The following is a 15,441-nucleotide window of genomic DNA, read 5'->3' on the forward strand; positions in this document are numbered from 1 at the left end:
ACAGTGAGGGTGTTTCCAGAAGTCAGCTGTTTGGGAAGGTGTTTCAGCAGCACCGTCCCCTGCCAGCACTGGTCAGCTGAAGCTACCAGCAGGAAAAATGTTAAAAATCAGTAAAAACGAGCAGTGGTGTTTTGTAGGATGGGGCATAGCTCTCCCCTTGGGGGACACATGGAAATCCCTTTGGAGGGCCTCTGCCAGACCCTTCCACTGCTCTTCTTTCACCAGGGGACGTAAATTAATTAAAAAGAGTTTTCCTGGGGGGGGGGGGGGGGGGGAAGTGCAATTGCACAATTTAGAAGGGGTGACCAAGAAGGTCCTTTCAGCCCCCGTTTGGAAATGGGGTGCGTCCCTGAGAGTGGTACCCTGCTAACGCCTAACACCGCACAAAGAGGAGCAACCAAGGGGCTCGGTAGGAGGCGTGAATACTACATACAGGCAAAAGAAAAGAAACATTAAAAAATAAAACAGCGGAGAATTGCAAACCTGGCGTATCTGACAGCATCCTGCTGCCAGTCGCCGGTAACACCCCAGGCCTGACATTCTGAAACTCAGTTAATCGTTTACTGGTACTGATGGCATAATTTGGCACAACCAGGATTCCTTTAAATGACAGACGAAGCCGGCGCCAAGCGCACGCTACCGGGGTCTCGAGGCAGCGACCCCTCCCTGGCGCAGCCACCGCGAGGGGGTGGGGACCCCCCTCGACCCCGTGCCCTTCTCTCGGGAAGGAGGAAGGGGAAAGGCCGGCGGGGCTCGGAACCCCCCCGCGGCCGTGGCGGGACCGCCGGCCGGGTCGGGCCGAGCCCCCGCGACCTCCGCGCGTGTCCCCCGCCGCGCCGCGCCGCGCCGCGCCGCGCCGCCACGCCCCGCGCCACGCGGCACCACCAATGGGAAGGCGCGGGGAGGCCGGCGGCGCCTTTTATTGGCTGCCGCCCCTGCATATATTATCGGGCGGCGGCGGCGGTGGCGGAGCGCGGCGGGACCCGGTGCGGGGCCGGGAGCGGCGGAGGCGGGAGCCTGACCGCGGGATGCTGGCGGGGCCACCTGCCCGCCCGGCGATGGGGCGGCGCGGGGGGGTCGGGAGGCGGCGGCGGGGAAGGGCCCGGGGCGGCTGAGGCGGAGCGGAGTGGGACGGGACGGAGAGGCGGCCGCCGGTGCCCCGCGGGCGCTAAGCGGGAGACTGGGGTAAGTGTTGCGGGGTCGTGGGGTAAAGCGGGTGAGCCGGTGTGGGGACCCCGCCGGTGGGCGCGATGGCGGGCGGGAAGGGGAAGGAGCTCTGCGGCGGGAGCCGCGGCCCCGCACGGCGTGGATCCCCGGTACCGCCGTGCGCGACGGTGAAGGCGCGACTCGGCCGCCGGTGGCTCGCTCGGTGACCTTGGCCAAGTTGCCTCCCTGCTCCAGGCTCGCTTCGTAGCTGCCCCGGTGAGGACACGGGCGGAGGAAGGCAGCCAACCCTTCCCGGGAGGGAGCCACCCCGGTGCCCGAGTGCGGGGCCCAGCAGGTCCGGGGAGCTGCGACCGGCCCGATGGAATCGGGTGTCGTCAGGCAGGCTGCCGGGGTAAACAAAATGCCCGGGAAGCAGGAAAGCCGCTGCTGCTTGTGCAGGGTGCCCAGCTCCGAGGGAGATGCCCCGGGTTTCCCGGGTGGGAGAGGCCCCGGGGCTGCAGGGACTGGGGAGATGCCCCCTGAAATGCTCAAACACGTACTTTACCGTTGGGCGGATATAAATCAACAGGAGACGTCTCCTATCCCCCGTGCCGCCGGCGGCTCTCCCGCCGGAGCACCGGGCCGGGGCGAGCAGCGGGTGACCTGTAGGAAGGTGCTTGCTCGCCTCGGACGCTGTCGGTGGTCACCAGCGTGGTGCTCCGTAACCTCCGGTACCGGCAGCTGTGGGAGAGAGGTGACCCCGGCTGCGAGGCTCAATTGCCTTCACTAAACACTCTTTTTTTTTTTTTTTTCTTTTTTTTTTTTTCAGTAGGAAACAAAACTCCGCACCTTTAAAGCACCGAGCTCGAGAGCATCAGCTCTCAGCACCGCGATGTCCGCCCTGTCCCGCCCGTTCTTAGGGGGGCCCGCATGCTGCTGCCCTGGGGCAGGGATGCGGGTACCGGGCAGCCCCCGCTGTGATGCCGGGGCCGGGAAGGATGATCTTGGGTGCTGCGGGGCCGGGTGGGACCTGCCGGCAGATGTCAGTATCCCCCTCTCTGTCAGCAGCCGTGAGGGTCCTTACCAGCCCCGGAGATGTTGCAAGGAGCCCCCTGCACTTTTTTTCCAAGCGGAACTGACTTTGGTGGGGGTTCAGTGACAGTTCTGAGGCCTGGGGAGCAGCGGGGTGATGGGAAGGGGGCTGGCACCCCAAATCTCCTCCCGGTTCTCTGCGTAACACCAGCCACCCATCACCTTATTTACCTGGTGTCACTAACACTGAGCTACTGCCGTGCATCACTGCTCTCCTGTGACACTTGTCACCAGTGTGAAGGCAAGGGAGGGAGCGGTTCTCACCTTGCTCTGCCTCCAGCTCCTGCGTGAGGCTGGTACTTGGCTTGGCCTGACAGCAGGGTCCACTGGGGGGAAGGAGTGGGGAGGGGGCTGCGGGATGCTCTTCCCCAGTTCTCATGTGCAGGGATGCTCTTGCCCAGACCCAGAGACATCTCTGCAAGGGATGCTTTGGGCTGAGAGCTCAGCACAAGGCGGGGGAAGCCGCTGCGGCGATCCGAGCTGGGGGGAGTTCTATTTTGCACATTGCTCTTCCAAGAGGCTTTCTGCCTGTGGGTGTGAAAGTCTCAGGTGAGCAAAGCCAGAGGGCAGAACACATGGCACTAGTGCGACATGGTGCACGCAGCTGCTCTCTCCCCTGATAGCAGCCCAGGCTTCATCTCATTTGATGTCTCATGCAAATCCTTAGCTTCCCTGAGTCCTGGGATTTTGTGCTATTTTCTTTTACTCTCATCTTCAAGTGTCCTGCTCTTAAGGATGTGAAGAAAAGCTAATAAAAGGAACCCGAGTCATCAAGTCTTGCAGGTTTAAAAACCTGTCTCATGAGCTGGGGGGGAGGGGGGAAGGCAGTAACTTAAAGTCACTTTGCAGTAGTGACCGAATGGGCTACGGTTTGCAGGAGCCTAGTGAGAATCAGTTCACAGCCACCACTGTGACCTTTAATGTTGCTGCTTGGGCAGGGACGGCAGGCTCCAAGGTGGCTGTCCCCATGCTTGCTGCCCAGAGCCACGTCTCTGCAGGCTGGGTGCCAGGCAGCTGACAGCACCCCGCCATGCCCACTTTGCCAGCGATTACCATGCCGCTGTCACTCCAGCAGTGCCTGGCTCGCTCTCTTAATTACCCCAGCAGATCAATGAGGCACCGGCGCTTCCTTGGGAGCGTGTGGATGTGAGCCCGGCGGCACACCACACCGTGCTGAGAGCTGCTCATTGCAAACCACGACAGAGCCAGAGCGGGGAGGGGGGAAATGACGGAGGAGACAGCGGCACAGACAGGGCTGGGTGCAAGGGAGCTGCGTTCCATGAAGCCCCAGGTGAGGTTGGTGGTTCCAGAGCAAGGGGCTGAGCATCCCGCAGGATTGAGCCCTTTGGGATTGTCCGTCCTGGGGGATGCAAGCAGCAGAGCAAGAGGTGCCCTGGGTGCCTGCGTGAATTCACATAGGCACTACTCAGCTGAGTCAATCCACTTCAGAAGCTAAACTGCACTTAGCCTCTGCCCAGACTCTTTTAAGTGGCCTTAATTTGATAAAGCTTTCCCACATTTAATGAAAAGGTGACTCAGTCGCTAAGTTTGACGTTCATTCCCACTAAAAGGCATCCACGAGGAGCTAGAGATCTGTCCCCATCGCTCCCTGCTCCCCCATGGATGTGCCTTTGCTCCCGCTGTGCCCCAGGGAACAGCCCCCCCACACGCACATGGCTGGGCACATCCCACAGCTCTGCCACCAACAGGTATTGCTCTACCTGGCACAGACGTCGTGTGCTTCATCTCTGCATTTACAGGGGGTAGCGCCAGAGTCTGTCTGGAGTCCCATGCTTCCTTACGGCACCCAGCGAATACCACCACAGCCTCTCCTCTCCCCAGTGCACCCTTTGCGGTTTACATATCTCTAGATCCGCTCCTGCAGCATGAAAAGGCAGAAATCAATGTTAATATCCCTGACAATTAGCTAACATCTTAATTATCAAACTTGGCCTGATTAGTGGTGGAGCGTGTGGCTCTGGAGATGCTGTCAGCATGGAAGCGAGCAGGACCTCGGCATAACTCCGCAGGATGTTGCCACGGTTGCCGTCAGCTCCAAGGGCAGTAGAGAAAGGCTTTTGAGCTCATTCAAGCCGCTCGCTGGGCACTCGCATCCCCGCCCACACCTCGCACCATCCTGCCTCAGTCTCTCCAGATGCTTTGGATGAAGACACCCACCACAGAAGCAACCCCATTGCCATCTCAAGGCCGGGAGGGTGCCTCCAGAAATTGCAACAAGCTATTTTTAAGATGCAGCTTGTGGCGAGTGACAGTCTGGGCTGCGCATCGGCTGTCACTGGGGGGACACTGGGGCATTCTGCTGCAGGCAACGGGGACACAGAGGGCTGCAACGAGATCAGGAAGACTCGGCCCAGGCCGTGGTCCTGGGAAAGTTTGCCAAGAATATTTGCATTGGCACACTTCTTCCTTCGCTTTAAGGTTTTTATAGAAGGGGGAAGGAAAAAAAAAAAAATTAACAAGCTGGAAGTTTTCCAGTTTTTGTGATGCAAAACCCTAAATCAAACAACAACAACAAAAAAAAGTAGTCAGATATTTCTCATCAAATCTTCATTCTTTTGGATCAAGGAAAAGTGATTAGAAAGTTATTTCCAGCTCTAGTAGTAAGGTCAAGGCGGTTACTCATTTCCAAAGAGCTTTGCTCTCCCCAGCATCCCAGGAGGATGCAGGTGTGAGCAGGTGGAGGTGCACCCCGATGAGCATTGCCCCCAACCCTGCAGAGCAGCAGCCCCTCAGCAAAACCAGAGACAACCCCCACCCCCCGGCTTCCCCAGCTGTGTGCACTAAAGACTCTATGGAGCTATAGCAATTTCTGCACATACTTATTTTATATAACCCCTGATCGATACAAGCAAATAAATTAGCCCAGCTAACAATGGTGCGGGAAAGCTGCTCCTCGGGGATAAGCTCACTGCGTAAGTCAGCGCAGCCCCCCATGCAGGCTCTACTGCCCGCAGTGGCTTTGCCCGTTCCTGCCTGACTTGGGGCCTCAAGTTTCTGTTGGCAAGGATGCTCACGTGCGTCAGCGCCTGTCCCCAGGCAAGAGCCTGGCTCAGAGGTGCCAGCACTCACAGTGTAAATAAGAGGCAGGTGTAAATAAGAGCTCATTTAGCAAGTCTGGAAAGTTTGTGGCTTTAAGGGACTCTGCACACCAGGAGGGGACCTTTTCTGGATTTCCACCAGCCAAGCGCAATTCTAACTATTTTTATTGCTCTGTAGTAAAACAGGAGGTGGCCACAAGGAAACGTCTCTCATTCAGCCATGAATCTCGGAATAAGCTCCCCAGGAAAGGCAACAGAGCAGGCTGAAATGGTTTCTAGCTGGTCTGGGGTCAGCAGCCCAAGGGAAGAGGTGGCCCAAGGTGACCCCACCCCTAATATCCCTCCCCATGACGGTCACCCAGAAGAGGTTTTGCTGCCTTGAGCTGCGGTGCTGGGAGAGGAGGTGGGAGAATGGATTTGGTGGGGAAGGGCAGCACAGGGAGCCCCTCTCAGGGAAGGCAGGTGGGGGTGCCCCCCATGGTGGTGGTGGCGGCGGCAAGTGGGGTAGCCAGTGCTGGTGGGAAGTTGTTAGCACCCAGGATGGTTTGCTGAAAGAAACAGTGCCCTGCCTGGTCTTCCGCCGCACCCCCCCCTCCAAAAATCCCTTCTGTGCTTTGAATCAGAGGAAGGATGCTCCCAATCCTCCTGATTTACGCCAGGGAAGCCTAAGGGAGGGCAGCAAGGTGACTGGTGTGAGAGCATCCATACCGGCCTGCGGTGGTGTGAAGTGGTGATGGACAAGGCCGGTCTCCCATGGCGCTTGTGGAAAAGCATCCATGGCTTTGGCTGTACAGCTCCCAGTGGAGGGAGAGGGGACCAGCTAGGGAGCAGCCCCTGCCCGCAGCCCAGCTCCACCTCAGCTGGGGTGGTCAGGAGCCACCGAAAAGCCACAAACAATGACAGAGGCCAAGGAGACTGGCAGTGCCAAGCCCGTCTGTGGTGCAACAGGCAGGCTCCCTAGCACACCGGCTATTTTAGCAAGGTGTTTTGCCGGCACAGCCGTATTTAATGCTACAAGCAGAGCGTTTCCACGAGGAGCATTTAGAAAGATGCTGCTCAAAGGAGTGCTCTTGTCTCAGAGGCTTTGCTTTCCTCCCTGTCAGGGAGGCCTTAGCCTGTGGTCAGCATCTAAAACAGCTGTAGGATTTGCTGCCAAGCCCTGGCTTCCACCGTGCCCTCCCCAGGCATGGCAGCTTGTCCCTGTCCCCCAGTTCACCCTGCGCAGCACAGCAGCAGGACCCGCAGCTGCAGGGTTTAATCCCGAGCCCCACGTGCTCCTTCGGTTCCCAGGCCACCTCAATTTTAACTGCATCTGCAGATACTTCCCAGGAGGAGAGAGGAGTGCTTGCCTGCTCCGGATAGCTGTGGCATCCTGGCTGCCTGCTTCCCCCTGGTCCAGCTTTGATGCAGGCAGGGAAGATTTCAGAGCAGCTGAAGTGCCTTGGCTGCTCAGCTATCACCCACACGTGGCAGCACACGAGCAGCCAGCGTTGTGTCCTACCACGCTTCAGGGGAGGATGCCCCCTCCAACCCTCCAGGCGGCGTGGAGCGAGGAAACCAGCCTGATGTTGCTGGTCCCAAACCCCCTGCCCTCCCCGGCAGGACCCTGGGGGCCCATTTGTTTGGGCCAGGGTTTGTGTCCATGGGGGACTCCATGTGTCAGGAGCAGGCTGCCTGCAAAGCTGGGAGAAACCAGGATGACATGTGGAAAAACAGTGCAGAGGGGACAGAAAAAACCCTGCCCACCCCACTGCCCTGGCACCCCCAATCTGGTGATGTGAAAATCTCAGCTTTTGTTTAAAATTAACAGGGCCCCGGCCTTGAGGGCTGAGCGAGAAGCTGAGAAAGCATAATCAAAATGCACCCTTAAGGGTTTAAAAATAGAAGAGAGGGAGAAAAAAAATTTTTTTTTCAAAATAATAATACATGTTAAAGCACGATGATTCATCTGGCAAAGCCCTATTTGGGAGAGCTTGGGGCTGGCGTGCGCTTGGCAGGCATGAGCATTTGGGCTTCTGACCCCCACCAGCCACCTCCCTCACAGCCTGGGGGAATAAAATCACCTCCCCTGGAAGCACTGCGGTGCTGGGGTCCCTAATTTTAGGCAAACAACTCCTGCTGCCTGGGAGGACACCTCACCTCACCCCAGCTCTGCTGTACCTTGCAGCTCCCTATCTTCCAGAGCAAATTCAGGCTCTGTCTCCGGGGCTGCTGCTCCCAGCAAAGCTCCCTGCGTGCTCCCACAAACAGCGCCACGCTAAGCCAAGACCAGAAAGGTCTTGTCTTGACATAAATACTAACTGAATTCAAAACACCACTGTGATCAGCCCAGCCAGCCTTGGGGTGGACCTCCATCCATCAATCATCTCAGCCACTGGCAGGATGCACAGAAAAGTCTAATGGCAACCACAAGCAGCTCAAACAATACCTAGAAGAGCTCATTTTTTCCCCGTTCCCTATGCTTGTTGGTTTTTAGCCCTCCTAAAACAAGCTGCACATGCTCATGACGGGCATCCCCAAAACGCAGGGTGCAGAGGCAGCTCACCATCCCCACCACATGGGCACTCCACAGGAGAAAGCTTGATTCGCCAGGCTGATGCACAGCAGAGAGAAAAAAAAAAAAACAAAAAAAAAACATGAAAAAGCCAGAAATTTCTCAAAACAGGCACTAGTCAGGTTTTCATTTAACTTCAGCAGCAGCCAGCACTCCTAACCCCATAAACTCTTACCTCCTGTGGCAGAACTGGTCCGCGTCTGATGCATGGCTCTCCCAGGAGCACAACTTCCCCTTCATCAGCAGCCTTCCCCAAAGCAAACCCCACCTTCCCTTAGCTTGTGGTGCCACCTGGTTTATATCCGTGCCGAATTGACCCCACCTGGCACCTTGCCCCGTGCCACTGTGCCTCATGGTCTCCTTGTTTCGTGCGGTGCCTTTGCAGGGCAGGGCTGTCCCGGAGGATTGCCGTGGGGCGAGAGAATGAAGAAGCCGGCTGGGCAGCAGCAGGATGGGGCGGCAGGACCTCCCGCGTGCTGACGGGCCTCCGCCGATGCTCCCGTGGCCTCTGGCCCTCCTGGCCCTGAGCGTGTGCTGCCGCTGGGGAGTGGCCAGTGGGGCGGGCGGCACAGTGTCCCAGCAGCATGCTGCCCCTGCGACCCCTTCCTCCTCCTCCTCCTCGTCCTCTTCCTCGGGCCGGGCACCCCTCGACTGGCTCCTCACCGACCGGGGACCCTTCCACCGAGCCCAGGAGTATGTGGACTTCATGGAGCGCTACCGCCAGGGTTTCACCACCAGGTACAGGATCTACAGGTGAGTGGCAGCACCAGGGGTCAGCCCATCGGTGGGCACCCTGGGAGGGGGCTGCAGTGTCGGGGGCTGTGTGGGGCACGGCGGAGTGGACCCTCATGTGCAGGAGGAGGCTGCCCATTGAGAGAGATGGCGGGTGGGTGGATGTGAGATGCTGCTTTCCTGGGTAACATAACAGCAGCCCTCCAAGATTGCTCACGGCATGGCTGGGATGGGCCCCGGGCAGGATTTGCCCCAAGCCGTGACTGATTTGGTGCGCAGGTTGAGGTGGGATGAGCCCTTACGGGGGGAGGCACAGAAGGATGCTCCTTTGTCCTTTTGCCATGCACCAAGACATCTCTGTGCTGAGATACTGAGCCTGCCTGGACTGTCAGCCATCTAGGGCTGGGACGATGCTGGAGCTTGCAAAAAGCCACCCTGACAGATCCCCTGGCATGTCCCCAGTGCCATCACCCTATAGACTGTGGCAGTGGGATGCTACACGCGTGAGGGCCAATACTGAAGGCGGGTTCTTGCCAGTAGAGAACCAGGTTTGGCAGCAGTGCGGTCAGCCCGTGACAGCCAAGCATGGGAAACCCACTCCACTGCCTCCTGGCACTGATCGGAGCTGTCACATCCTGCTAACAAGCCCTTTTCCCTTCCTCTCCTTGTTGGTGCTAAGCCTCGGGAGTTTCCAGCAGCAGAGCAAAGCCCAGCCGCTCCCTCCTGAGGGACCCGATGCGGGTGCCGGGACGGCAGCCTTGTTATGCACCCCAGCACCCCCAGAGAGCTCCTCTCCCTCCCCGCCCCTTTCCTACACGCTGATGCTGCCATGCCGAGGGACCCGTGTCCTCCGGGGATGCTGATAGTGATGGTGGTGGCACAGGAAAGAGCAACCGGAGGGGCAGCAGCTGCCTCATGCCGCCTCTGAGGCAGAGAACCCACTAACAGCCTTCGGAGCTTGCTTTGCCTGTGGGATGAGATGCGGGGTGGGGGGAACTGGTGCAGGGCTTCTGGCCCCCAGCTCCATGTGGCCCAGCACCCAGGGGGTGTGTGTGCAAGGGGAGAGGCAGCATACCCCCTCCCTCACCCCCAGCTCTGCTCCTGGCCCCAACATCCCTCTTTCTGGACCCAAAAATCATAATGAGAGGCCACCGGCACCCACCAAGCCTCTCAGATGCTTTGTGCCCATCCAGCCCTCCCCCTCCTCCTCCTCTTCCTCCTCTTCCTCCTCTTCCTCTTCCTCTTCCTCCCCCTCCCCCTCCTCCCTCTCCTTCCTTTCCTAACCAGCCCTAATTAAACTGTCTGAAAGCCGCAGCCTGGTTTTAATTAGAGCAAAATGCCGACGATTAGGCTGAAATCAGCCACTGGTTGTTTACGGGTCTGTTGGTAGTTCGAGGCAGTGGCAGCCTGGTGACTCCCCGCTGGGGCTGGGCGATACCAAAGGGCTGGTGGGGCGATGGGGGAGCATGTTCACAGCCTCCAGAGCTACGAGGGGAACTGCTACCACCCTCATCACATCCCAGCGCCTCCAGTTGCCTACAGAACACTGCCAATACTTAAAACCATGAAGCCCCCAGACATTGGGTTTTCACCCAGATCCATAGGGATGGAGGATGGATGAGGCCCATCCAGCCCAGCAGGCTGGAAGAGGCTCTGGCCCTGCCCTGGGCTGTGATTAATGCCCATCAGAGGTGCCTGATTAATCAACGTCAAGCATCTCCGCTGCTTGTTGCTCATTATTGCCATTAATGGCTATGGGATGGACGGCAGTTTCGTTCTGGCTGGATCTATAGCTGGCGAGCGCACACAGCAGGTCCTTCATCTCCGATGCAGTGATGGGGAGGTCGGGATGGTCCCAATGGGAGTTTTTCCACCCACTGATCCCCTGCCCTGAGGTGGACGCTGGGGACAGAGGAAGGGACAGCGTGCGCACGGCATGGCCGGACTGGCTTCGACCCCTCTTCCCACTGCTGCCCTCCTCCCGCAGAGAGTTTGCTCGCTGGAAAGTGAATAACTTGGCATTGGAGAGGAAAGACTTCTTCAGCCTGCCGCTTCCCCTGGCCCCTGAATTCATCCGCAACATCCGTCTGCTGGGACGCCGGCCCAGCCCCCAGCAGATCACCGACAGCCTCATCAAAAAGTATGGGACCCACTTCTTGCTCGCTGCCACGCTGGGAGGTGAGTGCTGGTGGGTGCTCGCTCCCTGCTCACTTCCCTTGCTCAAGGCAGCGTGCAGAGGAAGGAGGGTAGGAAAATGAGCACTGCGGGAGAAATACGGCCAAGAAGGGAAATGGGGGGAGCCCAGCAGCCCCCTGAAAGCATTGCATGTCCCCTCAGGAGAGGAGTCCTTGACCATTTTTGTGGACAAGCGCAAGCTGAGCCGGAGGGCAGAGCCCCTTGGGGCCGCTGGGAACAGCTCGGGGGTCTCGCTGGAGACCCTGCACCAGCTGGCAGCCTCCTACTTCATCGACCGGGAAAGCACTCTGCGCCGGCTCCACCACATCCAGATCGCCACAGCTGCCATCAAGGTAGGGGAGGCCGCGAGGGGGAGGTCAGCGCAGGGAGAGAGCAGCCCTGGGCCTCGCCGGCATCCCAGAAGCAGGATCACATCCCGGGGAGGGGAGACAGAGTGGGGGAGAGCAGGCAAAGTTAGCACACCCGCATTATTTATGGGAAATTGGGCACGCTAATGAAGGCACATTTTTCAGCGGGCTGCAGGCAGGGCTGCCGCCTGTCAACAAGCCAATTAGCAGGCAATTAGTTCTCTTCTCCAAGCATCGCCTTGCTCCGTGGAGTGGGGCATAGCAAGCCTGGCCATGGGTTATTTGCAGCATTTTTCACGGGGTGGCACATGCCCTCCTGTGTCCCTGACCTCATGCGGGTCCCCCACTTAGGTGACCGAAACGCGGACGGGGCCACTCGGCTGCAGCAACTATGACAACCTGGATTCAGTGAGCTCGGTTCTGGTGCAGAGCCCTGAGAACAAAGTGCAGCTCCAAGGTAGGACCAGGCTGGCGGGGACGTGGCAATGGACCTCTGTGGGATGCTCGTGGGCACGCAGGGGACTGCACGGGAGGACGCTGGCTTGAGATGCTGCTTTTAATGTAAGGACTGGGGAGGAGGGGGGGGAAGAAAATAATCAAAGCTGGGCAGGATGAGGTTGTTGCTCGTCTGCCAAGAGGAGCCAAGATCGATGCAGAACCCAGACAAGCGGCTCCACAAGAAGTTGATATGAAAATCAAGTGAGGGTGGGAGCCTGGGGAGGGGGAAGGCTCACTCCCTTCTCACCCAGGCGATGTTTTTGAGGGGCTCCATGCATGCCCTGATGCTCTCGGGGCTGCCTCCCCCTCACAGGGCTGCAGATGGTGCTCCCCTCCTACCTGCGGGAGCGGTTCGTGGCGGCCGCCCTCAGCTACATCGCCTGCAGCTCGGCCGGGGAGCTTGTGTGCCGCCGGAGCGACTGCCGCTGCCAGTGCCAGCCCACCTTCCCCCGCTGCAACTGCCCCGAGGCTGACGTCCAGGCACTGGAGAGCAGCCTGGCCCAGCTCCGGCGAGCCTGGGAGAGCCACCACGGCCAGTTTGAGGAGTCAGGTGAGGCTGGAGAGACCCCACCAAGCATCTCCCTCCCTGCCATTCCTCCTCCAGGAGTAGCCCAGGCTGGGTGGTGTCCTCCAGGGCAGAATCCAGGGTGGTCATCTCTCTGTGAAGACCGGAGAGCCTGGTTGGAGGGAGGTTGGCTCCAGCCCTACCTTCACCGCTTGCTCTCTTGGGTCTGCCGACGCCATCTTTCTCTCTCCACAGAGGAGTTTCAGGCCCTGGTGAAGAGGCTCCCTGGGGACCGTTTCCTGAACAGGACGACCATCTCCCACTTCTGGGCCATGGACCTGGACATCCAGCATCGCTACCAGCAGCTGGGCACGAGCCTGAAGCTGCTCTCCAGGAAAACCCACCGACTCATCCGGCGGCTCTTCAACCTCAGCAAACGCTGCCACCGGCAACCTCGCTTCACACTGCCAAAAGAGAGGTAAGATGCCACAGCATTCCCGTCCCATGCTGGAGACGCTGCTCAGAGCCCCAGGGGGGACTCAGACCCACGGCCCACCTCCCCATGGTGGGACCGGAGGAGCTCCTGCCTTGCTGGAGGGCTGCCCAGGGGTGAGCAGGTAGTGGGGGCAGCCATGCCACCCTGGGATGTGGCCTTGAGTGGTTGGGTCCAAGCCTGGAGGTGGAAAATGGGTCTTGGTTCATGGAGGGCCACCAATGGTATAGAAAAGTGAACACAAGGCGGGCAGCTCTTCCATGCCTAGGGAAAGTTGGTCACACCCCTAAAGATGCCATGTAAGCATCTCTCCTCCTGCATCTCTTCTCCACCAGGTCCCTCCCTTACTGGTGGAGTCGTGCGCAATCACTCCTGTACTGCAGCGAGACCACCGTGCCTGGGACCTTCCTGGAAGAAAGTCACAGCTGCACATGTCCCTCCGACCAGCCCTCCTGCCAGGGGTCCATACCGTGTGCCTTGGGCGAGGGGCCAGCCTGCGCCAGCTGTGCTGAGGACAACAGCACCCGCTGTGGGACCTGCAACCACGGCTACGTGCTCAGCCAGGGTTTCTGCCGCCCCGAGGTGGCTGACTCGCTGGAGCACTACCTGGGGTTGGAGACGGACCTGCAGGACTTGGAGCTGAAGTACCTCCTGCAGAAACGGGACAGCCGTATCGAGGTGCACTCCATCTTCATCAGCAATGACATGCGCCTGGGGAGCTGGTTCGACCCTTCCTGGAGGAAACGCATGCTCTTGACCCTGAAGAGCAACAAATACAAGCCTGGGCTGGTTCATGTGATGTTAGCCCTCTCCTTGCAGATCTGCCTCACCAAGAACAGCACACTGGAGCCTGTCATGGCCATCTACGTTAACCCGTTTGGGGGAAGCCACTCGGAGAGCTGGTTCATGCCCGTCAACGAGGGCAGCTTCCCAGACTGGGAAAGGACTAACGTAGATGCTTCTGCCCAGTGCCAAAACTGGACGCTCACCTTGGGCAACAAGTGGAAGACCTTCTTTGAAACGGTCCACGTCTACTTGCGGAGCCGCATCAAGTCTCTGGATGACAGTTCCAATGAGACAATCTACTATGAACCCCTGGAGATGGCAGATCCCTCCAAGAACCTGGGATACATGAAAATCAACAGCTTGCAAGTCTTCGGCTACAGCCTGCCCTTTGAACCAGATGCTATTCGTGACCTGATCCTTCAACTGGACTACCCCTATACCCAGGGTTCCCAGGACTCAGCCATGCTCCAGCTGCTGGAGATCAGGGACCGGGTGAACAGGTTGTCACCCCCTGGCAAAACCCGCCTTGACCTCTTCACTTGCTTGCTCCGCCACAGGCTTAAGTTGGCCAACAATGAGGTGGCGAGGATCCAGTCCTCCTTGAGGGCCTTCAACGCCAAGCTGCCCAATGCAGTAGAGCAGGAGACCGGCAAACTCTGCAGCTAACAGCTAGGGCTGCTCAGATCTTGGAGCGAGGGGGCCAAGAGAAAGGACTCCTCAGAGGGGGGGAAAAATATAACCACCCTAAAAAATTAAATCAAGGCCTTACCTTAGTGCCAACTGCGTGCTTCCATGGTACACCCAGCGACCGGCCAAAGAGACGCAGGGCTTGAGCAGGTGGAGGACGCCAGTGGGACTATGGAGGAGGGATGGCTCATGCAGCACAGACTTGGCTCCAAGTGCGGGGACGATGCCAGCGCAGCCACCCTGTGGCACAGCTTTTGCTCAAGAGTTGGTGTCTGGGGGTATGTGCCAATGGCCAGGGGGGATGCGGCTCAGTCAGAGGCAGCTGCTGGCCCTGCTGGAGCAGATGCTTAACTCACCATGAGGATCTTCCAGTGGTGGTCTCCTAGGTGCCCCAATTTTTGTAGTCTTTTTAAGAGAGGTTTCTACCAGCACCTTTGATTCCGCATCCCCCCCGACCCTTCCTGTGGCCATGCCCTCACACACAGCATGGGGGGACCACGCTGCAGGCTTCTGAGATGCAGTAGATCTCTCTTGGCAACTCTTCACGGGCATCTCGTGCCTGTCACAAGGCATCATCACCCTTGCACGGGGAGGACCTGGCATCTGACCTGTGGACGCTGCTGTCACCCACACCGGCGGAGACCTCTGGGCCGCAATTCCTTACAAAAAAACCCCCCAAAACCTAAAACAAAAGGAAGGAACAAAAAGGAAAAAAATAATGTTTTATTTATGTATTTATTTATTTCTTTTGTTTGGGAGGGGTTTTTTAAAGCCCATTTATTTGGGGATGGTCATTTCTTGTTGGTGGCTCCAGCCAAGAGACTTCTTAGTAAAATGTATCTGTTTAATATATTTTTTAAAAAATGCCTTTTTTGAGCAAAAGAGCAACCAAAAACAACTGAGAAAAAAAAAATCCCAAAAGAACAGTTACTGTCATCTCTGGCCCTGGCTTTTCCCTTCCTGTGTGGCAGGAGGGGATGGCAAGGAGGCTACCGCGCATGCCCAGCCACTGTGCCCCCTCCCTGTGTCTCTGCACCATCCTCCTCTCTGGATTTTAGCCAAGCCTTCTGAGGAGGGGAGATGCCATCTGTCTCCTGTCCATGTCTTCATTAACTTGGAGGGACAGGGCTCTGAGGTGGCCCGTTAAGACCATCAGATGTGCCCGGAGGCAGGGAGGGATCCTGCCCACACCTGGAGCCAGCAGCTCCTGCCTGCTTCCCCCAGCTCTCACTTTTGCTCCCGGTAGGGTGCCTAGAGCAGATGCGACATATCCTGAGCTGGCGGGAAGGACCCACGTGGCACCAGACACATCTCATGTCCAACCTCCTCCCGGTCCCATGTAAACA

At 58.3% G+C, this 15,441-nt stretch overlaps 1 protein-coding gene across 3 annotated transcripts; it reads left to right on the forward strand.

The window, feature by feature from the left end:
- Positions 1 to 1,097: 1,097 nt before the first annotated feature.
- On the forward strand, positions 1,098 to 15,197 carry BRINP2 (BMP/retinoic acid inducible neural specific 2). Of its 3 annotated transcripts, XM_054212171.1 has the most exons (8): positions 1,098 to 1,185; positions 8,237 to 8,604; positions 10,571 to 10,761; positions 10,921 to 11,111; positions 11,478 to 11,583; positions 11,938 to 12,174; positions 12,385 to 12,607; positions 12,958 to 15,197. In XM_054212171.1, exons 2-8 carry the CDS (start codon positions 8,303 to 8,305, stop codon positions 14,072 to 14,074), a joined length of 2,367 nt encoding a protein of 788 aa, XP_054068146.1. In that variant the 5' UTR covers positions 1,098 to 1,185; positions 8,237 to 8,302; the 3' UTR covers positions 14,075 to 15,197. The 3 variants fall into 3 exon arrangements, with proteins under 3 accessions (XP_054068146.1, XP_054068144.1, XP_054068145.1); XM_054212169.1 differs by having other exon boundaries at positions 11,938 to 12,607; XM_054212170.1 differs by lacking the exon at positions 1,098 to 1,185 and having other exon boundaries at positions 8,028 to 8,604; positions 11,938 to 12,607.
- Positions 15,198 to 15,441: the final 244 nt, after the last annotated feature.

The sequence above is a fragment of the Rissa tridactyla genome, chromosome 8, assembly GCF_028500815.1.
Source record: "Rissa tridactyla isolate bRisTri1 chromosome 8, bRisTri1.patW.cur.20221130, whole genome shotgun sequence".
Taxonomy (NCBI): Eukaryota; Metazoa; Chordata; class Aves; order Charadriiformes; family Laridae; genus Rissa; species Rissa tridactyla.

Excerpts from the sequence above, each read along its gene's own strand:
- BRINP2 (XM_054212169.1), top strand. The coding sequence starts at position 8,303 with ATGGGGCGGCAGGACCTCCCGCGTGCTGACGGGCCTCCGCCGATGCTC. Across the intron at positions 11,112-11,477 it reads TCGCCACAGCTGCCATCAAG|GTGACCGAAACGCGGACGGG; the intron begins GTAGGGGAGGCC and ends TCCCCCACTTAG. Across the intron at positions 11,584-11,937 it reads GAACAAAGTGCAGCTCCAAG|GGCTGCAGATGGTGCTCCCC; the intron begins GTAGGACCAGGC and ends TCCCCCTCACAG.